The 26540-nt window shown below is 41.6% G+C and overlaps 1 protein-coding gene across 7 annotated transcripts in view; it reads right to left on the reverse strand.

The window, feature by feature from the left end:
* The window catches only part of FOXP1 (forkhead box P1), a 380894-nt gene that overhangs the window by 55670 nt on the left and 298684 nt on the right, over positions 1-26540 (reverse strand). For 6 of the 7 annotated variants that reach the window (XM_051627371.1, XM_051627369.1, XM_051627370.1 and 3 more), the window contains 4 exons: positions 19853-19990; positions 18687-18776; positions 13218-13377; positions 6888-7092 (listed from right to left, as the gene is read on the reverse strand). In XM_051627371.1, coding sequence (XP_051483331.1) covers positions 6888-7092; positions 13218-13377; positions 18687-18776; positions 19853-19990 — 593 coding nt within the window. The remainder of the gene's footprint in view (positions 1-6887; positions 7093-13217; positions 13378-18686; positions 18777-19852; positions 19991-26540) is intronic. The other variant, XM_051627372.1, reaches the window with a different exon arrangement.

Here is a 26540-nt window from a genome sequence, read left to right on the forward strand (position 1 = left end):
GTTTATATAGCTTAATGGTGGAGTTGTACTTTAAATGCTACTCAATACCTTAGCAGTAAGATATAACATGATAGAACAGCTGTCATACTAACTGCTTGATTTTTACTGAACAGCAGAGAAAACAGTCACACCAAAACCACCTAACTTCTCCTCTACATTTATGGCATTTTCAAGGGTGTTTCTTTTCCACTCTTAGGCTGTAATATGTATGATTTTAAAAAAATAAATAAATAACACTGCTCTTGATTAGCTCCCTGCTCGGCTCTTTGGGATAGTCAGATCTCCTGAGCAAATGCTGAGGAAAGACAACTTGCACACAGGAGGAAATAAAAAGAAACAGGAATCCACAGTGCAGTAAAACAAAAACAGGTCCCTTTTTAAGACTACTACATAAACACCTCTAATAAAAGAAGAGGACAAATTTTCATTGGACTTTAAGTATTTAGACAGGAATGTTTTAGTAAAAGTTTAACTGCAAAGTGCATGCAATTAAAAGAAAGCCATCAGCTATTTCTCTGGTATGTAAAAATAGCATTAAGCTGTATTAAATGCACGTGTAAGTATCTCAGTTGCAAGAAAAGGGAGGAGATATGCAAAGCGCTCCGATATCAAACAATGATCTGTTGGCCAGATGGAGGAATAAAACAATACATATGCTAAAATTTGGAAAAGTTCTGTTAGGCGTCTGCCAAGGCTCACCCAATCTATTTTAAGTGCTTTTTGATACATTAGCTTAGTGTTTGGGGTTGTACGACTGACGGTTATTACCCGGGACCAGAAGGCAGCGAAGCGTGGGTGCGCAGGAGCTCCCTGAGGCCGGGGCAGCTTCCCCAGGGCAGCAAACTCAGCAAAGGGCCCTGCCAAGGAATCCTAGGCTGCTTAACTTTGCATCTTTTGTAGGGAAAAACAAATCAAACCAAATAGAAACAATTTCCCAGGGTTTAGTAAAACAATTATTTGAAAAGCGTCATTTGAGTAAAGGGCTCTTGGGCAGCCTGAGGAGCAAGTGGTGGTGCAGAGGTGATTTAGCAGAGGGCTTCTCAAAAACGTGTGAGTCTGCGGTATGAGCAAGGCAAAGGATGCCACACACCCCAGTTTGAAAAGCACTAACAATAAAAAGGGCCTGATAAGGCTTAAAACTGAAGATTAGCAACTCCAAGGCTGAGTCACGGCTGACATTTTTTCAAAGCTGATTACACAGAGTGACTCAGATGGGGAGAACATATAGGAAGTGGTGGTGATTTCTTTGGCAGGGGAATGAGTGCCAAGGGATCAGGTATTGGGATGCTTTGGGTGGTGACTGAACATAGCAAATTGAGACATCTGGGCCAGCTCCCTGCTTTGTCTGTCACAATGTCACCATTATTGAACAGTTCAACCAGACTCACAGCCACTACACACACGAGGGGCAATGAGAAGATACAGCAGCCACATAGAGAACAGGCTGTTGAGACACTGGAACAGGTTGCCCAGGAAGTTGTAGATGCCCCATCCCTGGAAGTATTCAAGGATAGGCTGAACAGGACTTTGAGCAACCTTCTCTAGTGGGATGTGTCCTTGTCCACGCAGGAGAGTTGGAACCAAATGATCTTTAAGGTCCTTCCAACCCAAACCATTCTATGATTCTAGGAAAGGTCCCAGAAACACCAGTTTCTTAAGGGAGAAGGGATCTGTGGGAACCTAATCCAGTGAAACTCTGGTGATGATAAACTATAATGAGCTAAAATCAACTGCTCAGAGCAAGTGAGAGGAACCAAGAGGGATGAGCAGATTTGATGCTGGCACCAGTGCTGAACGAATGCCAGGGACCGCGCAGAGAGGGAGGCCAAGAGAGGATCAGGCCCAGGGAGCATATGGACTGCAAGCTGAACTGTTTCATCCTGAGTAATGGACCGAGGTCTGTAACTCTTAATTGTGCTGAATCCTAATGCCCTCATCTAAAGGCCTTGGGATTTTGATGGAGGATCAGCTGGCATGGAAGATAACAACAGTACACCACCACATTAAGCCGAACCAGCAGATCAGTGGTCTGCCATACCATTCCTCTCTCTTCCCTTTAGAGCCTTCTCCAGGCTCCTTCCTCCCACAACACTGGCAAGAAAAAGTAACTTAAAAACCACCTTGTTTATACCATCTATTTCTTCTATGAGATGGCTGCTTGCTTATGTGGAAGGAAAAGACTCAAGAATGGTTGGAAAGGATGTAAAGACAACAGGAGACCAACTTGGGACTGGCGACAGACAGAGAAAGGTCTCTAGGACACACACAGCCTATACTTGCAACTCTTCACCCTACCTCTTGCAAACAGGTATGCTTCCTAAATTAACAGGTCTGGACCTTCATTAACTCACTTGTTTACGTACAGCCTCCATCACTCTGGTGCCACAGGATGGGACAAGCACACAGCTGCCCACACCACTCCACAGCACTCCCAGACCTCCTGGCTCAAGCCAGAGCAACTCCTGCTCACCACAAAGTGCTGATGAATTCTGCACCATTCTTCTTTTCCAAACCTACCCATGTTGGGAATATTCCCAAGCACAAAGGTTTTGGGGTGCCCACTGCTCCTTAGGTTATAAAGTCAGTAGTCACCTCAAGCAACCAGGCTTTGTTTTGCTGTTTTTCTTAGGAAAATATTCAAGCTTTCCCCAAATAAGATGCAGTGGAATGAGATGGAAAGCAGGTACTACCCATGACATTTCTAAGCACAGCAAATGTACTTAACAGGCTCCTGATATTTATTTATTTACTTGTGTAGAGGAAATGCTTGTTACTGAAGAAACCCAAAAGCTGAAGATGATGAGAGATTTGCATGCTGGTTGATGGTCTCACTTTTACTTATCCTGAGTGAATACAAGTATCTATAACTAAGTATTTCCCTTAGGATACTGATGACTGAGGTATGTTTGTTGCATTGAGTGAATTTATATATATAATCAGCACAATAAACATTATTAAATTGTCTGAGTAAAATCAAAGCATGAAACACACAGTCAGTGCTGAATTCTAATGGTGCTGAATGCCCATGATTGCATGGGGAAAGGATCTTAACAAGCCTTGATTTGAGCTTTGGCATCCGCCTCACAAATCACACGAAGTGTTCTCTCTTTAATAGTGCTGAATATTGATAAATGTCTCTGCACGGCACAACAGGGAAGTTGGTCTCTATTGGCAATCTTTACCAAAGTGTGTTTTTTCCTTCTCTACACTCAAGGGTTTACCCTGAATGATTTAATTATAATTTTCCTTGTGTAAGACAAATTAAAGAGGAGAGTAGGAGTGTCATGCCAAAGCAGATTATTTATCTCCTTAACAGATTGCTGTGCACCAAACCCCAGAGCTGCTGCTGCTACTTACAGAAACTGGGCAAAATGTGGGACAAAAGCATAAATGTAATATACATTTAAAACCAAATTAATGAAAGTATTAACCCATTGTTTATAGCTGGAATGGCTTCATTCCTGGGAAACACACAGAGAACACAGAAACCAAGAGCAGCATCAGGATGCTCCCTGGCCCCTGGAGTTGAGAGTACCTTTTGCTTTTGAACATATTTTTGCTTTCCAAACATCCCAGGGTGACTCTGGACCCCGGCCTGCTGTATGTTTTTTTGCCATGAAGGACAACTTTTGCTGTCACTCAGCTCTGAGTGTGGCAGCCCCACGCAGCCACAGCGTGGCTGGTGTCACTGGTGACACCAGAGCTGCGTCCCTGCAGCCTGCACAGGACTAAAGCTTCACTGTGCACAACCAGGAGGCTGGCCTGGCAGCACAGCAAGGCGTGGGCACGCTGAGCAGCCAATGACTACTTCTCCTGCTATTTTAAACCCCTTGTTTATGACCAAACAGTGTTTTTATCCAAGACGTGGAGCTGAGCTTCTGCTCGCCCGATGGCTTTTAGGCAGGTGCCCCTGCTGCTGCTGCGGTCAGCCCAGAACCTCCTGCCTCACGGGTCTCCAGCAGCCTCACAAGCTGACCTGTGGGATCAGGAGCCCTGTAAAACACAGCCTGAGCTGTCCCTGTGACATCTGCCAGAGATGACAGTGATGACAGTAACTCCCACATAACCAACTTGCCTCCTGCAGCTCACTCCTTCTCAAAAGCCCAAGAGGAAGCGGGGGGGAAACAGCTTTACAGCACACCCTAAAAGTTAATGTCACCTCTATATGATTATTTATTGCTGCTGGGCAGTCGTTATGATGTGGCTGTGCTTAACTGTTAGGACACTTACAGCTTTTACTATGTGCTTTTTATCGTTGTTTAAATCTAAATAAATAGCTCTTGGTTGTGTCAGACCAAAGCCAGTTGCTCAGAAAGTGCAGGAACAAGAGGGGTGGGGGAGTCACAACCCAAAAACCTGCCCTGACCAGCCTGCACGGCTGACTTGTGTGACGGGAGGTGGAAGGGCTGATATCTGCTTTGTGAGCCCTTCCAGCCCATCTGACCCGAGTTTGGACTAGAAACCACCTCCATGAGTCCCCTTACATTTGCAAGCTCTGTTGCTGTGCTGAACCAGCTGGGCTCAAGAACACACATGGATTTCACTGTAAGTCTAGCAAACTCATGCTGCCACCAGACCTATGATTTATCTAGTCTTATCAAGCAAAAAATTACCAAAACCCTGCTCATGCCTGTGCTCTCTCTTTTTTAAGTATTTGAAAAATTCACCTTCGGTGAGCTTGCAAACATACAAGAGACAGTGGAGCACAGCCACTTGCTCATTCACACCCTGAACATGCTGCCTGTAGATAAATACCCTTTCAGAAAGGAAACCAGTGCAACACACTCAACAAGAGGAGTTTTTGTGTCATATGAAATCTAGGCAGGCACCACGGTGCCTGATGAGACTGCAACAAAACCCTTAAGTGCATCAGTAGGCATTCTTCTGTGTGTAGTCTCCTGCTCTACTTATGGATAAAGATGTAATTCAATCACTGCAGCAAATGGATGGCATAAACCCTCCCTGTACCAAACAGAGACAAGATAAAGCAAAGTCTGTAGCTGTCTTATTTTTATTCCTAAATATACCTATTTTTCTACTTTGATATTGTAGAGAACTCAATAGATACGTAAGAAAAGCATAATGGCAAGCTCTAACAATACAGCTATCAATTCAACCACTGAGGACTTAGAGTATTCTAAACTAAAAAAGTCTCCAACAATATCATGGCACGTTTATGCCTCCCTAATTTATTTATTTGGAACTCTACTAATAAAAACGTATGTATCACCCTGTTTGTAGATCCCAGTTGCCTCCAGGCAACAACTGCAGAACTCAAGACACGTGGATTGCCAGTTCTGTTTGTCAGTATACACAGAGAAAATTTGTACTTCAGAACAAATCTCTGCATTTGCACTGCACTTCAAACTGAACAGCAATGGCATGTTGCTTCCTCAGTTAGATTGCCATTAGCAGACAGCACATGCCTCTGTTCAAGGAGAGAAGATCCATTTCACTCCATGGGATTTTATTTTATAGACTCAGTAAGAAAAAAGTAGACCAAAAAAAATTATTGAAAAGTCATAAACCCATCTTGTTCAGCTCTGTATGCAGCAAAAAGGGAATTTAATTGTTGAATAAACATCAAATTGTTTTTAGAATCCCATATAAGTCTCCATGAAACCCACGTCCTTGACACTTACATGCATTATAAATGTATATGCTGATTTCCCCCACATGTCCTTGCAATGGATATAAAATGACACCTTACAAGAAGTGTTCTTCCAGCAGAGGTGTGCTCTCCTTTAAAATATATCTATTCCCAACAGCACTATTTTCTTAACATTAGAAAGATGTAAGACGTATTTATACAGCTTCCCTATCAATCTACTTTCAGGCCACCAGAAATATAAACTCTATGGCTTAAAAATTCCATTATCCTCTTTCTAATGAATGAAAGGAGGACGGAAAGACAAAGCCATCAGTTTCCATAAAATCCAGCTTTCACTAGTGTCTGCTTTAACATTTCTAGATGGGCAAAGGGACTCCCCTGAATGCAAAGAAGCACTGCCCTCCCCTCTGCACCCATGCTCCTGGGGACCCTTCTCCTCCTCCTCTACAGTCAGCAGTGACACTGAGGCTGTGGCAGGCACTGGCACCCACAGCCCAAGCTCCTGGGCCCTTCTATCTCACCATAAGCAAAAGTTATGTTGTTAGACACGCCTCAGTGAAATCTGGGGGTGTAAAGAAACAAACCTGCAATAAAGCATCCTTTGGAATAAAGCAGAGCCTGCGCCATGAAGCACGTCAACAGACAACCCCTGATTTAAGACATTTCTTTTAACAATGCAAGCCTAGCAAGCATAAATTAACTCACACTTTTAAAAGCCAAACAACACCAGTTAGCTAACTTTATCAGAACTTTAAAAAACAAATCCACTTTGTTTCAAAGCAACCTGGTGAACTCAGGCCTATCCTGTCTTGTGAAAGCAGGTAAATACAGAGGAAAAAAGGCAAATGTGTTAGATAAGATGGGGCACTGCAATTTGGCAGAAAACCAGGTGGTAAAACAGCCTGTACTGACCAACAGATGTTTTTTCTCACCTCCAGCCCACAAACACAAAGCACATCAACAGCAACACCACCCGTGATGTGAAACTCACAGCTTACACTCTTCACACTTCCCTCAGTACACTTATCCAATGCACTTCTAATTAGCTAATTGTGCCCACATTGATCCAATTAACAAGCCATAAAGATGGGAACAAAAGGAGCATATCCTGCCCAGTGGAGATTCTATTCAACCCCGCCAAAAAATCAGACAGAGCACGACGACGTGGAGGACAAAACCGAGGCCAAGGCGGTTGGCCACCGCTCCCAACAATTCTGCCATCATTTTGGCACACTGTTGGGAGATGCCCATGGGTGGAAACCCCACCAGCACCTACCTCTCCCGTTTAGGAGTGTGGACCGATAGCTGTCCATTAGTTGAGGCGTGCGGGTTGATGATTAAGGAGGTCTTAGATGGGGCGGAGGAGGAGACGCAGGTGGTGGACAGGTCCAGGCTGCTGTGGTTGTTGCTGGCTGCCTCCTCCGCTGTGTGCGAGCTTGTCACTTCCTTCCAGAGCTGCTGCAGTTCTGTTGGAATCATGCCTGAAACAAACAAATTGGATAATTAAATCAATTAACAGCTAATTCGGCCGTCTTCAAACAGTAATTAAATCAAAGAGTCAGTAAACAAAGCCCTGTGTTAGTTTTGTGTGTGTGTGTTTTTGCACATGTATTTTTTTATTAATAACTAAAGGCTAATTCTGAACACAGTGGGTCCCCTCTAAACGTACTTGAGCAACACCTGCAATACCTGTGTCATGCAAAAATGCAGGGTGTGGGGCAGGGGGGTCCACACAACACACCAACCACCCCAAACTCCATATTAATTATTACTATTTTTTTGTAATTAAAAATTACAGAGGGTCCATTTGCAGAGTCCCTCCTAAGGCAGGAATTGCCCTGAGCTAACAGCAAGGCTGGCAGCAAAGGTGGCCAAGGGCTACTCTGTGGTCAGCTGGACAAGTTTACTTTTTAAAATAAAAATAAGGTTTTAAATTTTTTTTAAGGAAAGTAAATACTTTCTAGCCTGTTTTTAAAAGAAAGGAAGGTCTTAGGGAAAAAAAACCCAAACCGTCAGCTTTATTATTATGACAACATGAACCACAATATGACTAATTTTGTGCTTAAGTTTTAAATGATGACAAATAGCTTTGTTATTAAATACAGTTTTTATTAATCACTTTTAGACATAAATTATGAATTCATATTGTCTTCCTGAAATGCTTTTCAAATTTTAACAGTCAAATTGATTATACTATGATTATTTCATTAACACACCTATCTTTCTCATTAATTTTGGTTTCTTGAACTGCTCACTTAATTGATGGATGTGTCTACTAGAAAACTGTATAACTTTCTACACAAGTAACACTATTATTACTGTCATTTCTTAGATCGATGCTAATGAGCCATTCAAAAGTAAAACGAAAACAGAAAATAAGCTTCAAGAAATAATAATAAAAAATTAAAATATTTTTTAAAACCATGCCCAAGTGGACACCAGGCTTAGGACATCACATCCAATCAAGTGAAAACTGTAAACTCCAGAGGGCCAAGCTGAAGGTTGGAAGGGGAGCCCACTCACTCTGAGATCATGCTTTTGGACAAATAATTTGGATTGAACGTTTGTGACATGATCAAAAAAGTCAAGTTTCTCTCACTGAAGACTATTCCAGTACTCTTTCAGAGAAGGCCATGGGAAAAAATTAGCAGTAGAGATGCCTTGCTTAAGTATTCAGGGAAAAAAAAATATTAATAAAAGCCAGTGTCTGTGTGTTTTTGAAGAGGTTTCTCATCAGTGTGCCTGCAGACCATCTTGTGGATGACTGCTCATTGTTTCAGTGTGTTGTAGTGCTGGAGCTATCCTAGGGAAACCTGCCATTTTCTGAGTGGATAGGAGCAGCTCACAGAGGCATGTATCTCACCAAACCTAAGGTATTGAAATAGTAATAAAAAAAAGGCAGTATGCATTATATTCATTTGAAACACATAATAAAAAATGCCAAGGTCTAAATTTAATTTATTTTTGTCATTTAGAATACAATGGATAGATAATCATCTCAACGTGATCAGCCAAACATCTTTACTTTGCTAAACTGTTAAAGATTTTAATTATGCTAGCTTTGGAGAGCACTGGTCTAATGAGGCGATAGACTCCAGAGAATCTAAGTGGTTAAGAACTGTGAAATGAGTCTGATAGGATTTTTTTATATTCACCGTGGATCGTTTGCATATCAAAGAGGAGTAAATTATTGCACGACAGACCAATAACCTTCCCCGCCTTTCCCAGAGTAGCATTAACAAAAACAGTTGGTCTCCAGTAACGGTTCACTACAAAAAATGCTAAAATCCTTAAGTATCTGCAATTAATATATATTATGAAAGAAGCTTCAATTTATACATTAAGTGATCAGATATTCTTAGGATACATCCGTTTCTCTAAAGCCACGTCACTTTCCTTTCATCAGACCCAAATGCCAATTATATTTTGATGGATTTTGTCCCAAATGAGCATTTAGTTATTAGACATATTCAATTATTACTTGTCCCCTGAAATTAAACCTCTGAGCAAATTAAACAAAGAAAAAGGTCAGTACACCAGCCTGTGTCCTGTTTTCCTGTATCGAGGCTATTATTTTCAAACACCTTGCAAAGTGACAGTGTGGGATGTATTTTTAGCCCACACACTTGACAGGACTGTCTGCACACTAACAATTACCTGTGAGCACGGCTGACCCTTACACCACTGTTTACTCAATTGAAACAATAGTGAATAGACTTGTCTGTTGATGATAACATATTGATATGAGACCATACGAGTCGACACCTATTTTTGTTTTCCAGAATAAGCAAATAGGGAAAGAATAAATGGCTTCTTTTTCTTTTTTTTTCTTTCCACCACCATCCCCTAGGCTGGATTTCTGCAGTTTTTTAATCAAGGGCCAGGCTAGCACTCACTCTCCTCTCCTTGTCCCCCTTTTTCCCTTTCCTTCCCCTCTCTTCCCAGCATCTTCTGGATCTACTAATGCTTTATCCCAAGGAAAAGCTTGCAAGTGTTACAGCCATTAAAATATACATATTTATATCTTACTGTAGATGCTGTAAAAGGCAATGGGTTTGGTCCAACTTCCTAGACAAGTGTAGCCCATATTAGCACTAACAACTATGCTGCATATTGAAAGTAAAAATGAAAAAAAAAAAACAGTTGTGTGGGGGAAAAAATGTTGAGAGATAATCAGGAGGATTTCAGGCTGGGTGACATTAAATTAAATAGTTAGCTGTGATGTCACACACCGCTGCACACAACCCATTGCTTAAAAATGACCACATCACTGACATCACTTGATTAATAAAATAAAACTTGAAAAAACCAAAACCTTCCTCCTTCTTCCCAAATTTAGCTCTTTTAGAATAATTCTGGAGAGAATTGCTAACCAGCCTGTCAAACTGGGCAGCTGAAAGGTATGCTCATTACTCATCCAGCCAAATGGTTAAATAAAATAATAGAACAAATGGTAAAAGCAAGTCAAATAGATCCACGAACACTGGCAATAAATTATGTAATTTGCTATTTAACAGTTTCATTTTAAGAGTGAGAGCTAAATTTTCAGTCAAGATTCCCAGAACTGCGCTGCAATTACCCGAGATCGCTGCTGCCGGTGCTGCGACTTCCTACGAACTGGGAACAGGATTTAGACCTGAAACTGCCAAATCTCCAGGAGCAATCAGGCACCCAGATGTCTCAGTCCTATTATTTTCACTCACTGGTGATCTGAAGTGTGATTTGCAGTTTCATTTTGCAGATACTAAAGACCCAGCTCTCCCAGCTCAGAACACTGCTGAAATGTGGTTTATTTTTAAATTGCTACTATGTACAGATGTAAAACCCAGATTATAGATGTGTCTAAATAAAAAGCAGTGAAAATTACACAAATATAACAGTAAAGGATGTGCTATTTTGTGTAAGACAAAAGGCAAGCACTAAAAACTAAATTGAAACTAAAATGCAGCTTTAAACAATGTATTAGTTCTAAAAACCTAACACAAATATAATTTACAAAGTAGCATTCTCTTCTTTGAAACATTTATTACTATTACAGATACTTAAGAATAAAAGCAAAATGTTTTCAACTGAATTCATAGCTACTAGAGAGATGATTTTATTTTTTTTATATGCATATTTATATTATTTGTCTCAGTCTTGCAAAATGTTCTGAAAAGAAAAGGGCCTGATAGATGTAATTTTTTTTTTAAATAAGAAGTGTCCATTACCAATTATTTTAAACTATAGCCCTGGCACTTCATTGCATTTTTCAGGACAACTAGTCCTCTTCATTATGAAAGAAAATGTAGGCACAGGTTTAAAAAATGTATGTTGTGGGGACAGTTGACAGATTACTGCTCACGGAACTCAATTTCCCAACCCCAGGTATCACCGGCTCAAAGACAAACAGAGTTGCTCAACCTCTTTGTGTCCTTGTACCTTCATACCCAGGTGACCATGTTCAAGCAAGCAGAAAGTTGATTTAAACCTCATAATGACATCAGTTTTAAGCCATCGTCTCTCTGATAAAAAAGAATAAAATCCGGTGCTGTACTGCAACCTGCCTCAATTTCTACTCTTTCCTCCCGCCGAGCCCCCAGCTCCAGCCGCCCCCAGCGCTCGCAGCTCATTTCCCTGCAAGGACCAGCCCCTTTCTGCTCATGTTTGTGTCGTCTCCAGCGGGCAAGTCGGCACCTCTCAGGTTTTAAATACACTCCTTCACGAGGACTAATAGTTACACTACCCTGCTAACCATATCAATCAATGCCACGAGGGCTGAATTACCTACTGGTGTCTCCGATGTGTTACCGCACAGATTACACTTCATGCATCACCACATTCATTTCTTTCACATTACACATGAGCGTGTCTTGTCACTGCCCAATTGCCCTCCTTTGGACAGCTTAACTGATAGACTATACAATGAACCTTCCCGAGCCAACTTAATAGTATAGAAGCTGTGGGAAACATTAGAAAGGTTGAAGCTTGAGTCTGCTGGGTGTGTGGGAACAGCCTGGGATGCTTCCAACAATAAATCTGAAGCGTGATTAACACGTTACAACATTCTGCAAGTATAAATGACATATTGTTTACATGCCCTTTTTCCTGGACTCATTTCATGCCTTCTCCCCATCACACCCCTTGTCGATGGTGCCTGACCAGTACCACCCCAGGCCTGATCCTGCAGTTCCCAGCCAGGCACCACCTCACTGCACATCAGTCTCCAACTCACACACTGAACCAGTCTAGACCAGGTGTCCAGCTCTGGGATGCTGGAAAGCTAAACTGAGTCTAGCAGAGGGAGATGTCAAGTCCCCAAAAACTTAGCCTCTCAAGACAGGAGTTAAGAGCTCAAATATCTTTGTAAGCCTCACAGAAGCCAGGCACACAGCAAAGCAGACTCCACTCCCCAGTTTTGTCTCTCTTTATCCATGTAAGTTAGCACTTGCGTTGCTCTCCTTTTGCAGCTACACACAAAACAGGAGGGTGACGAACAGAAGCAATTTTGTCCAGTCCACCTCAATTTAACTGACAAGAGCTGAAAGCAGACTCATTATAGGGTTTAGCAACTAGTAGCAGCCCTAAGGCTGCTCTGAAGAGCCCAAATCATTCAACCTGAGCTGACTCAAGTTGTTGAGGTGGATGTTTAAATTTACTATGGGGCAAGGGAGGGAAAAGGTATGATTATTCAGAATTCCAGCACCATGCCAACTTTGAACAATCTGCCTTACAGGAGCTAATGCTCGAGCAAGTCTGTTCAAAAGCCTTAAAACTTCCAGACATACCCAGTTTAAAATTTAAAAAAAGAGCCAAGGAAGAAGAAAGAATAAAAACCCCATGCTATCATCAGTGTCAAAAGTATTGTGATTTAAGTAGTTACTGCTTTCAATGTATCAGTATCTTAAAAACAAAATACAAACAAGGATTCCATCAAAGCAGTAACTTCTTGCAGAGCGCAGGACTGAAGATATAGGAGGATCTAATTGTCAATAACACCATAAACAGAGTTAACTGCAATTTGTCTCAGCATGGAGGGTGGAATTAAGCTATGATGCACAGAGCAGCGAACTGAAGGCCGTGTAAACAGGCGTGGAGAGGAGACACCGTCACCTCTCCCTCACAGCTGCAGCAAAGGGCAATCACATTTCTACAGCGTGTGGATCAGAGCTCCTCTGTGCTCAGCTCCTCACTGGGTTGGAACCAGAAAGGGCCCAAATACCACATTTAAGAAAGGAAAAGCTGCTCTAGCACTACCCTCAGCCATGAACTCAGCACCAAGAATCGATTAAGACAGCTCCTGTGAAGGAGTTCAAGCTCAGATTAGTATGACCAGCAGCTCTGAGTCCATCAGACCAGCTGTAGCTTTGCAAATGGAATCCGAACTCCAAACTGATCACCACCCACTAGCCAGAGCAGTCCACGACTTCAGTGATGCCCTTCTCAAAAAATATCTTCCTAATTCCCACCCTGTCTGTCAGGATTTCTCTGTGCTTATTATTTTATGAGCCTACGAGATCTCTTGCTCTCTCATTGAGTGACAACTGTGTGTGTGTGTGTGTGTGTGTGTGTGTGTGTGTTTGCTACCGCTCTGCCAGGCACCGGCAGCTCCCACGCCCTCACCTACCTTGTGCAAGGGGCTGCAAAGGCAGGGTCGGCTGGCCAGGCTGGATCGTTAGCAGCCCCTGACGCTGCAAAGACAGGAGGTGCTGCTGCTGCAACTGCTGCATCTGTAAGAGTTGCTGCTGAAAGGCCAGCTGCTGTGTAGCCACCTGCTGTTGCTGGGGCTGGAAAAGAGAAAAAAAACAAAACAGAATGCACGTTTGTCAACACAGAGCAAAGCATTAACAGGGGACTTACAGGGCTCCCGGTCCCAACACATTTCAACTTCTGCTCGCAGTCACTCGGTATCAAGGCAAACTAGGGAGCCCAAGGCACACCTAGGTGCCAGAGATAACCCCAGGGCTGCAGCTGATTCCCACCTCCTACCTATATTTACGTTCCTCCTACCTAAATCCTTCCTGCCAACCAAATTAAAAATGCACACAGAGTTTCTTGGTCCACGGTCCCACCTCACCCTGGTCCGTGTGCTCCTGTTTTACCCCAGAAGTCACTGCATCTCAGCAGTGGGTAGAGACTGCTGGCAGCTCTTAAGAGTCCTGGGTAATACTTCAAGGTAAAGAACATGTACAGTGTGAGAATGGCACACCACAATCACATCACACCTCGATGTAGCACAAAACAACCCTGCAGTCTGCTCTGTTTGCTCACGCAAGGGTTGTCTCAACTATTAAGGCAATACGACTGGTTTAATTATGGTCTTTTATACTTACTCTCTCTTATTCATCCATCAAGCCCCACAATACTTTCCGTTACGTTCAGAATTATTCTGTGCTGTATTTAAGGCTGCTACTTCTGCACTTTGAAATTTTTAATTACTCTCACTAGAAAGAAGACGGAGTTGCTTTACTCCACAGGGATGTGAACCTTGAACCTTCGAGGTGTAAAAGAACATGTTGCTTTTCTCACTACTGTACCCGGAGAAGCTTTTAACTACTCTGTTTATCACTTCTGACATAAATAAATGAGAAAAAATCAGACCTTTGAAGAAGAAAAACTTCATCTAATATTGTTAATTAGCCATGACAAACGATGAAATAACATTGTAAATCTTTCATAGAAACAGCCACTAGATTTTAATTACACACATTCATAATTTAGCAAACAACATCTTACTTGAATGTGAGTGCTTAATGTGTACAGTACTCCAGGCTTCAGAGTCCTTAATTTTGTTCAGTTAAGGAAGCCTCCAGGATTTGCTTCCATGCTCATCTTGTATTTTATTTGCTTTGTTCTTTAAAATCCATGAAAGGCTTTGCATTTTGATAAATATCTTTTTATTTATTGTACAATGACAGGAGGAAAACTTTTGTTGTGTAAAACATCAATACATCATGCCAGTGTTTAGCAGTTCCTTGTGCTAGCCAAAAAAAATTAATGTAGATTTCCTTAGTAATTATCTGAGTGATAGAAAGATAATGCAGTGCAGTAGTACAATAAATAGAAGGAAATTATCTAATATCCCTAATCTGCTAGGAATCATATCAAGGTGGAGGTCTTATACACATTATGGCTAACAATTATGGAAAGAAAATTAACTCTTGCAAAACTACAGACTTTCACAAACAAACCCCAGCCAGATCCCAAGCTTCTGCTGCCCTTCCTTGACACTGAGCCAGAGGATCACTGGCCCCATATTCCCTGCCACTGTCAAGCAAGGCAAAAAAAAAATCCACCAGGGACTCATGGACACCAGCCAGGGGTTTGGCCCCCACCTTCTTCTACCACCATGCCCCATCAACCTGAACACTGCAACCAACGGCACATCCGTGACTGTGCTGACAAGAATCTTACTTAATCTTTTTCCAAAAGAAAATCTAGGACTTTGAGAACACAGTTAAAAAAACAGGCGTTTAGATATTCTGAAACTTGAGGTTTTCATTTCTTTGCAACAGCTTGCTCAGACAGATCCAGTTGTTGTAACTATTTGCAACAGCACCAGATGAATGCAAGCCCCAGCAACATTTATATTGAGTTAAAGTAATGTTTGCCTCCATAAATATTACTTTTCTAAATATATATACACTTAATATTTATTTTTATGTATATATAATAAATGGAATTACATAAAAATCTTAACGTAAAGTTAGCATGTTGGGTTTTTAAAAAAAACCTTCTTTATATAAATTGACTGATGCCCATTTGGTTGTCTTCTCAGCTATCCTAAGAAAAGCTCTTGAACACTCTCTACTTTGAAAAGCCAGGATATAAAAGTATACAAGGCCCATTGTCCAAGAAAGAATTTAAAAGCAAGACACGTTGCCAAACTGTGCTCCCCACCCAGTTACCAAACACAGGATACAAGGCAGTTTGTTTACTTCTCACAATTGAATGCATACAAAAAAGGTCTCAGTGCAGTCCTGTTGTCAGGTCAGTAGTCAGTGTTAAAATGCTGAAATATCCTGATAAAACTTGCATTTTTGATCCCCTCCCTAAAGCTTCTGTCAAAGGTCTGTTTTCCTTTCTTAGGTTACTCCCTACTGCCTAACATAAACTGTCACAACTGCCAGAGGACAAATGGCCCCGTTTGGGAAACGAACAGCTCTGGCCAGCACTGCGGTCCCCAGCGGGACCCTGCTCCAAAGCCCCTTTTGCTCTTGGGAGACCCAGCTGTGCTGGGACAGGGGCAGAGACCTCACCCTGCTGCCTCCTGCTCGTGCTGCCGGGCACTGTGCAGTGCTTAGCCCCTGCTGCACCAGGCAGCCCTTCAGTAAAACCCACCAGAAACATGACTGGGGTCTGTTATCCTGCCTGGGGGTCAGATCCCTTTCACCAGAGGGGCTTGGGAGATTCGTTGCATTTTTCTTCTTTCGTGATGGCACAATAGGCCAAGGCACTAACAAAATTACTTGGGGGATGCAGTACACGAATACACTTGTTCCATCTGCCAAGGTACAAACTCAGCCCTCGTTAGCACAGCCGCCTCTGGCCCCCACCACAGCACTGCTCCCCATGTCACCCCCCAGCAGTTTTTAGTATGAGAGGGAGGGAAAAAAGAAAAGAAGGAAAAACATCACTACCGGCATGCTAACATAGCAAGAACAACCTCCTTAAGGCAGGGAAAACGGGGCTGAACAAGCCTCCAGGATGAAATGCATCACTGAAGCAGGCCTCTACTAAAACCACCAGCAAAAACAGCCCTCCTCCCCAAAACACTTGTAAAAGCTTAAGAGTCTTGGGCCCCCTGTTCTCTTTGCAGCTCTCGTGTTAAAATGTTCTTCTTGAAACAGGGAAGAGTCCTTTCTTATTGTTGCTTTCGACAGTGTAATATCAGAAGTGTGACCACAGTAAATCAGTGTGTTAGATATTGAAATGCCATCACATTGTCTAACTTCCCTTCTCGTCTTTTTTAACACAAAGTATTTTTTTCTTTAAGCTCCAAGCCCTCATCTTTGTGTCTGAGATGCTCTCCTGTCTGACAACAGCAATTTAGAAGAGTTAACTTTTATCGTTCATTCTGCTGTGTAACTTTCCCCTTCAAATTTCTTTATCTGCCCTCTGAGCTCATCTGAACTTTCATGTTCTCCCAGCATGCAGGCTTGCATTCAAAACTATGTCTAATAGACCAAATAAGAGGTTAATAAGAAGTGGCAACAGAAAGAAAAAATACAATCCCTGGTAACTGATAAGAATGACAGTGGCAGCCCTTTATTGTTTGTCTTCAAATATAGAGTTAAAGATCTTTAAAAAACTAAATTTTGACGCCTTTGAAAAGAAAGAAGCACAAAATAACAACAGGGGGTTATTGCCTGCCAGCCACAGGGGAGAAGCTCCATAATTCTTATTCTCCCTTTTGAAGGCTGTTAGAAATCTGATTCAAAAAAGCAACAGCAGAAGGAGAAAGCCTCTTGAGGCTATCGCCATTTCCTGTGATCATGCATAATGCGTTTCAAAAGTGGGTTTTTACCAATTCTGTTGATCAATTGCACCTCCTTCATATTCCCTCTTTTTTCTGCTGTGTTTACATCTGATGTGACTCAATGACAAGCGCTGTCTGAGACTGTGAAACAGACCTGTCATGTTGATTTATGGGCGCATCAAACCACGACTTGTCCAAACTGAAGCTCGCAGTTCATTAATTAGAGAGTTGTGACTTTGAAGTCAGCTTTCAGACTGTGGTTTTTAACATTTGGCTTAATTTATATGCTCTTGAATGTGGATCTCTAAGGAAAAAACTGAAATTCCCTTCTTGTCTTTGAACTTCTTTTGACCGCACAATAATCATTTCTTTGTCCAGAGTGATGCCTGCATCCCAGAGTCATTAACGCGCATTGAACTGCCACTGATGAGTAAGCCCTACTGAATTAGAAAAACAGCCAGCAAAACAAAGCTGAGAGCATTCTGCACAGTGATATCTCACAATTACATGCCTTCCCTCCCTGTGCCATTTCCATTTTAATTACTGTTAGTCCTTTAGATTTACATTTTAGACACTTTTTAATCTGTTCCCTTTTTATTATAGTGGCGCCCGTAAGCGCGCTATGGTTAAGGTTGTGTCAGCGTTTCCATTATAAACCCCCCTATTTTCAGGGGTTTATAACTCAGCTGGAAAAATTCACTCTGGGTTGAAACTTGGCACAGGTAGCATGATTTACCGAATTTTCGGGGAAGCGGGGGAACTGGTGCATACTTCAAGCAGCACCACTTGCTAAATGACACAAGAGCTGCCACTATCGCAGGACATCACGAAGCATCTCATGCCAAGAGGCAGCTTTCTAGGATCTACCCAAGCCAGCACTGATGACAGATTAAACATGAAAGTCTCAAACTCCTTGTAACTAGAGGGCTGACTTGATGCCTTAAAAATAAACCTAAGTCCAGCAAAATTTAATTTAAGCACACCAAAACCCAACAAACAAAGTTTAGGACATGACAGGTATTTTTGAAAGGAAAGTGTATTAAAGGACGGGCAGAAACCACCCTGGCCTTTCCCGTTCCTGCCATGGATCACAGTGGCATCAGAGCATCCTGCCACCACGCTGGCAACAGGCAGCATTCCCACACTAGCTCTTCATCTCAGACCTCACTTCTTGGTGTTGCTTGATGCTGCTCCAGTGCAGTCCCTCCTGTGAGGAACGTGCAACCAGAACCTCTCCAGTTGGAAACTCATTTCTCAGCATTTTGCAGTGTTTAGACAGGGCAGCGCCGTTATCTGGGCCTGCTGTCTTGCCCCCTCCCCTTTACAACATAACTAACTTCCAAAAGCACTCTCCCAAGATACAAGTCTCGATGCTCGCTCCAGCACTCATACCGAACATCAAGGCATGGTCCCCTGCAATAAAATATGTGGCAGCAAGCAAATGGAAAGCACAGGAAAATACAGGCAAAAACAGGACAATAACTCTAAATCTGAAAGCTGAGACCCGATAGAGTCAGCTCAGTTGTGCAATCATTTATAAGATGAATGACAGTTTAATAGCCACTAGACAGTCCCCGGGGATCTGTGGTTTGAAAGTAAAATGGGTATTGTCTGTACCTCTTTAGGCTGTTTTCCAGCATGTTGTTGCTGTAAAAGTTGAAGTTGCAACTGTTCCTGTTGTTTCTTATAAAACTCTTGAAGCTGCTGCTACAAAGAAGAGAAAAGATGGTAAGTAACGAAGTGGAGAGCCAATTCAGTGTCCCTTTTGGTGTAATACACAAACTGTGATTTGAAAAATAGCATCCTTTTATCTGTAATGGTCTGACCTTTAGTTTGAAACTCGACAATAAATTCAGTGCACACTGACTATTCTTGGCATTATCGTTTGAAAAGTAATCTCCAAAATGAACTGATGAAAAACATACCATTTTCTACACAAACTAATTAAAATAAGGCAAGGAATGACCTTTGATTGTAACAACAAAGCCAAAATGCCCTTGCTGAGAGAGCCTAGCGAATCTCTGTTGTGAAACACACATGCTTTCTAAATGATAGGGTTTGACTGTATTAAGTGTTGTTCAATACATGCATGGCCATCCTGGGCCACACTCTGCTTCTCCCTGCTCCCAGCCACATGCTGTGCAAGTAGCATTTGGTGCAGGCAGGAGGGAGCAGGGCAGCCAGGAGGGATCATGCAAGGTTCCGGGCTGGGGTGGATTCGTGAGCCCCCACTGTGCCACACCCCAGGATAAGGGAGCCTTGGGGCTTGCTGGTGGCCAACCTGCAGCTGAGAAAGGACCATGGGCTGTGAGAACATAGACACACTGCAGAGCCTATATGGGCTGAAATCAGCTTGCAAACCTCTTTACTTCTATTGTCATCGTTTCTGTAGTCCTTTATGGTTCCAGATGGACATAACAAGGTCTAAAATGGGAATTATCACCCTACTCCCCTGTTTATTCCAATTAGTCTGGGCACACCACACTTTCTGGGGGATGCAGACAAAAGCAACAGGGACATCTGTAGAAGTCCTGACACTTAAATATGCATCTGTATTATTTAGCTGATCTTGGAAACACTCCTAGCACTGCTCTCTAGCTTTGTTTCCAGTAGCTATTTCTAGAATTAAAAACAAAAGAGCAGTCAGTTCTCATCTCAGAGCACAACTGCTCCAAGGTTCAGAGCTGAGATGTGGGCAGCTTCTTCATGAACATTTTGGGAGGTGAAGCCCTCTGGTATCTATATACAGGTGCCACCTGAGCAGTTGTTAAGGAAACAATTACCTGTTGAAGCATGAGTGCCTGCTGCTGTTGGAGCAGGACTTGGAGTTGCTGGGGAGTTAGCACTTGTTGCTGGAGGATCTGCTGCATTTGCTGGGGAGTGATCACTTGAGGTGTCATCATAGCCACCGACACTGGAACCTGGAGGGCGAGAGGAGAACAAAGAGGGGGTCAGAGCACACCACCACAGCTCCTCCGTGCTGCCCACCATCCCGCGCCGGGCATCCAGGGTGCCCAAGGCGAGGGAGTCCTCAGAGCCCCCCACAGCAGGCACACAGGTACTGACCACGTTTTCCTGGTGACTAAATTCCACTTTTGCAAAACATTATTGTGATAAGAATTCTTTAAAGCAAGCACTATGGAACACCCTGTAAAGATTTCTTTATTTTTACAGGAAAAAATCAACTAGGTCCCTTCCCTCCCAGAAAGCCCTTCCCTACAGAAATCCAGCAGCGAAGTATCCCATGCTGATGGGATCTAGACACTATTACAACCGGTTTTTAAGAAAATTGAAGGAAGGCTCAGTGATGTGAATAACAGCACTAGGCTCCTATGCAATTTTAACAGAAAGGCCCTACCACGATGTCTTTACCATTCCATATTCACCCAGCATACAGATGTCTTCAATTCTTTCATATTATGTGAGATACCATTAAAAGCCGCTTTCCATGACATTTCAGTGACAAACAGCTACAGTGATGAACTTGATAGCATTTCATATTTGCAACTGTTAACACGTTTCTGCACGGGCATCTTTGCAAGGAACCTGTACACTGTATCTGAAAGGATGATGTCTTGTTCAGATAAAACACTGACATTAAAATGACAGGCTGTCTTGGCCAAGGTTACACAAATTGTATTCAAGCGGATACCTAATGACAATGCTATGAATTCTGCAAGCTTTCTAGAATGTAATTTAGCTATTCAAAATAATCACTGCACTTGTGTTTAATTTGCAGACTACATGAGAACCATTTTGTCAGTCCTAGTAATGCAAGAAGACTATTTCCGTAGAAACCCACCCCTCTACCCTCCACCCCAAAGAAGGAAAAAAAACCACAAAACAATAGAAGAAAAGACAAAAGCCATATGAGTTTTAATAGTAGTATTTATGCATCTTACTTTTCTATAGTTTCAAATCAAATACATGACAGCACAAAACTAAAAGCAGTAAAGGATATACTTTGCTAAAAAGGATCTCCTGTCATCTCGTGTATTACAATAAAAGGTAATAATATGTTCAGCACTTTTTCTGTGCACCACTTTTAAAAAAATCAGCAGACAATAGCTGATCAGAAGATAAAGGAGTTGGAAAAAAAATCTTCCCGTGTAGTAGTAAGCAAGAGAGCAATGCAGTATTAATTTTATGTAACATAATGTCTTAATATGCAGTTTATCTTCACTTTTTCACATGATTTGTCCTGTCATTTGCATAGCAAGCTCTCATTCCTAATTTCACAGTCATTATGCACTGATGTCCTGATTTCTCAGCATCACTAATTTTGATGAACTAAAAATGGTTCCTGAAGGTCAGATGCATGTACACGGCAGCTCTCCCTGTGTTGTTGTGTACATGTTGTGTGCCAGGGTCAGACACTACCTTGAAAACATTGGCCTAAGCAAAGCCTAGCAAAGGCTCATGCACCTCCGACATCCCACTAATGCAAGCACAGCCAGGTCCCCTGAGCATTCCCTGTAGCACAGCACCTTCCCACCCTACTGCAGTCCAGGCAGGTGTGAACACAGGCAAAGGGAATTTAATCATGGGTCAAAGGCCTTGTCCATGCCTATGTGAAAGCCACCAGATGGCCACCGCACCGTGCCACTGCCTGGCCACGCAGGACCAGCTCCGAGGACACTGAGTCAGCAGGATGGGTAATCCCATTAATTCAGAGTATCTTAATCCATAGCCTTTTAAAAACTTTTCTGGGAGTAGAAAATTATTTCATTAAATACTGCCATCACTATCTTCACCCCGAAACATGACTCACCTTCATTATTCTCATCCCCAGAGAAGTTTACTTTACCCTGGGGTTTGTCCTACCTTTCATTGAAGTTGGACTGAGCAAACAGAAGAGGAAGCATGTTTAAGTATGTTTTCTGTGCCCTTCTTGGAAGACAGACAACACAAATACTCTTCAGTCAGATTTATGACGACAAGCAGGGATACAGACAGGAATAGGGTGGGGTGCTGCAAACCCTACACATCGGTGATTAATACGAAGGGCCGCATTCTGCCGGCAGCTACGCAGAGACAACTCCCATTCACTTCCATGGCTTTTTGCGTGTTTATCTTGGGATAAATCTAAGGATTTGGCCCTACCTTTGAAAACTGGCCATGTACCTTCTGGTGAGCAATCTCCTAGCTGCACACTAGTTGCTAGAACAGAAGCACTTAGCCAGCAAGGGAAAAAAAAATACTACATTTTATACACATACAAGGCACACGGAGGAGAACAAGTCTGCGTTAATCTGTTTAACCTGATTTTACCATCTGAAACCATATTTTCACAACACATCTGTACCTCCCTTCCATTTATAAACACGGTTCACAGCCACCTTTAGCCAAAGTCTGTGCTTCAGCTTATCATGAAAGCAACTTACAAACAGATTCAAATAAACTAGAAACTAGCATGTGAAAAATGACACGCACGCCCCGGACAAGCGTGGGCACATGTACAGTTTGTGAGGACTTTAAATAGTTAAGAATGATGGCCTATATATCCACTCTCTTAACTCCCAATGTCCAACTTTTCATGTAGCTAGTCCCTGGTAATACTGGGAATCAAAGGGCATGCAGCACCAGCAATAGGCTATTATAGCCCACACTTTATTACCCATTACTACCGAGGTCATTAGCAGTAAGAGTGATTGTACCGGTCTTAACCTATTGATCATTGTAACTACTATCATTTAATCCTGTGTTGAATGTCTGGAAAGCTGCTAAAGGCACACAAGAGAGAGTGCTTTAGCGATGAGAAATATAGCCAAAGCTTGGAAATTACACTTTGATTCATAAAATCTAGCCAGTGGTTTAAATCAATAGTATTTAAAACAGTCATGTAAGTTCTTAACTACAGCTCTCTAATATTTATGGGTCCCTTTTTGAGTGTATTCAGTCAAAACTAAACTTTATTTTAGATACTATGCAATATACTTTACATTACGTTAGATAAAAAATATTTATTTCTGATATTTTGTAAGATAGTAAACTAAACTCAGGGCTGTAAATTCATTTTAGATTTCTATCTCTCAGATGTCAACTTAAATGTGTTGCCAAAAAAAAAAATTACAAACCAACTTTAAAAATGGCTTAACTGTTTAAGTACATGAAAATGAGTGTGTTTTATGAGTTAACAATGAATCACAGAAGGCAGTTTATGAAGAACTAAAATAATTCTGTCTTACTGCCTTCAGGGAGTTGAAGTTCAAATTAAACTGCTGGCAGATATATTCAAAGAATGCTAAGTTAGCATGCAGAGCAGAAATCAATCTTCCCTTGTTTTAAAATTGTTTATTTCTGTTTTCCACATGAAACACGATTGTTGTTATTGATATGATTAACGAACTACTTTTGGTATTGTTGACTGATAACAATAGGGTGTGGTAGATACCCAGCTGCATGTAAACCTGGCAACAAAGGTAAAAATACAGCTGCAATTTGGCTTTCGGAGCTGTACTAGTATAGACCTGCTGACATGCTAATACCACCAACGGCAAAAAATGTCTTTAATACTCACATTGTTTTCGGATACTACTTCTCCCAGGGTTTTGCCTGCTCCTTCTCCACAACCTCCAAAGTCCCCCGAGTCCCTCTGCCACCCCCCAGTTTCAAGCTCTGCAAACAGCCCCTATTTCAGTGAGACTGACCAAAGAAAACTTCACAAACTTGGGCCAAGTTCACCTCTAATTTCACACCGGAGTTACAGCAGGGATGCATTTGTCACTCCTCCACACAACCCAGACAAGGGTCACGGGGATGAAAATGATTTAGTCCTATTTAATCATCTCCATTCCCCCATTTTCAGTGATATTAATATAATTAAATACTAGCTAAATAATTTCAAGTAGTTTAATCTTGTATGAAGGGAAAAAAAAAAAAAAGAATGCCATTTTCACACAACGTGCCTCCAATGTTGGATACGGTTGTGGTCCTGTTAACTGTTAGCAGGCATGCATGAAAGATGGGGAGGATTTCCTTAATTCATAAAGAATAACTCTGCCAGAAAATCCCTTTCTCCTGCAATGTATGTTCAAACTTGATTTCAGTAAGACCTCATACCAGGCACCTTGGCTTTTCCAAACAGCAATTCTTCAGTTAAAGGTTTTGTGATAAAAGTTAAACAGAGCAAAACAGCTGAACACAGAAAGAGCAAGTAGCTGAGAACAGTTCAAAACACTGGGCTACAAGCAAAGATAGATAAAGCTAGGCAAAAAAACCTCAAACAATTTGAGCTGTCTTATTAGAAAGCCATTCTGTGCAAGACACTTGAAATGTAAAAAAACCTTAGCCGAAACAATGCGAAGCAGCTTTGCTGATGCCACTGGAGAAGATAAACTACACTGGCGAACAGAGAAGCACTATGCCACAAGCCAGAGCAGAGCCCAGCAAAAAAAGAAGTGCTGAAGGCAGGACCTGCTTCCATCCTGAGACAAAAACATTTCCAACATAATATTTCATCCTCCGAAATAACACCAAAAACCGCCGCTGTTAGAATTACTCACGCAGAAGCTGCGACGCCGTTTCATTATGCAAAGTGGAATCTCACTTTTAGACTTAGTTATTTTGCCATAATACAGCACAACGCATTAAGACAGGTAATGTTTATTATATTAATGTAAAATCAGCTAAGTAGTCTGTCATTAGCATAACTGTTCTCTCCGTAACAATACGACTCCCTATTAAAAGGAGAAGGGGGGAAGAACCCTCTTTAAAATTAAATTAGCATTTTATTATTATAATTTTGTTTATTATATTTTATCAGGAGGGAAGATCTCCCTCTGACCCATGGAAGGCAGTACGATGAGCTATGCTGACATTCCCCGGCATGTCAGGATGTCTGCTGTCTTCTGTATTCCCATCTAGCTGAGGAAAAACGGGAATATTTTCATATTTGTTTACAGAATGAAACATCTGATCTTATCTACCACTTCTCATGCATACCAGGTTTCTCACTAAGTGCCAGGATAATTGTTTCTGCTATAATAAATACCCATTTAATTTGCATAAAAATATAAAGTTTACATAAATTAAATCCTTTCTGCATCTTACATTTGTCAAATAGAGACTAAACAGAACACACAACCAAATCGTCACTTAATAAGCTGAGTGAGATTTCAACCTCGAGATTATCACCATAATTTTCCACGTTTTAAAAAGTTATCCTTTTTGCTTCCCGCTCCAGCATGAAAGGAAAAATTATAAACTGCTGTACATGGCTCCAAACAGTGTTGATATTTTATAATGATTCAGTTTAAAAATAATAAAAAAAATCCGGATTTTTTTCCAGAGTTTAGGAAAGGAAATGTTAGATCAACATATTCTGCCAAAAAAGCCTCAAATAAACCAAAAGCAATCCTGCTTAGAAACATCCAAAATACCCTTAAAGCCCTTGAAAATCCCTTGAAACCCTCTCTCTCCCGAACACCCTTAATATGCTGAGAATGATCATCATGTCAGACTCCTTACATTTGTGTATTAATTCATTAATACATTAAGGAGAGCTTAATTAAATAATAAAAGACTGTGATTGAACCGGCAACATTTAACATGCTTAGAATTTCATGTGAGCAAAAAGGAAGTGTTCTGCAGAGGGGCTTTTTTTTTTTTTTTCCTTCCCTATGGCAGATTTTTAAGTAGAACCTCAACTCCCGACAGAGATTCCTAGGGAAGGATGAGCCCTCTCTCCACTCCCTCAGTATTTTCTCCTGCCTGAGTCGGACACGTCGCTGCCTGCTCCGCAGACTTGGGGCACATGAGAAGCCACAGACTGTCCTGGCCAGCTGAAAAAATTAGTGAGCTCTTGAAAAATATTCACCTGGTTAAATCAGGCTGTTTATTTCCCAAACAAAACTGGGCTCTGCTTAAACACTGTTCGGCTTTGCCACTCCAGGTTGTATCTGTAGCCTTTGTAACAGCTGTAAACTTTATTTGCTTAATATGTGCAGTTTTTCACACCTATGGCAGACACCTACAGCTGAACATCACAGCTAAGCACAACGGTGCAAATTAGATTCTAATGAGAAAACATCAGTTGCTTCTTTGACAATCTTGCCATTCACTGATTTACTTCTAATGAAGACACACTCCAACCAGCAGGCTCGCCGTGTTAAAGGTCAAAGCACCTTCAAAAAAATGCCTTGCAAAATCAAGGCAAATGGGAAACCCGTAAAGGAACCTTCTCATAAAGTGGCGTAGTAATTAGAGTAATTGTGCAAAAAGCCAGCTTTGGTTAAAAGTAAAAGAAATTAAGCTGCCACTACTGTAACAGGTTAGATGAAAATCAAAATTTAATGTATTCTCCCTTGTGTCATCTTGTTTTGTCAAGACATCAAATAGAATTGGAAAGTACAAAATAACAAGCCCTTGAGAAATCACAGAAGCCGACCTTTTTGATGTTGTTGGTTTACCTTGTTCTCAGTTATTTGAACAATGATGTTTCAGATTTAAGGGCAAGATAGAGTTTAAAAA

This window comes from Apus apus, chromosome 9, assembly GCF_020740795.1.
Source record: "Apus apus isolate bApuApu2 chromosome 9, bApuApu2.pri.cur, whole genome shotgun sequence".
Taxonomy (NCBI): Eukaryota; Metazoa; Chordata; class Aves; order Apodiformes; family Apodidae; genus Apus; species Apus apus.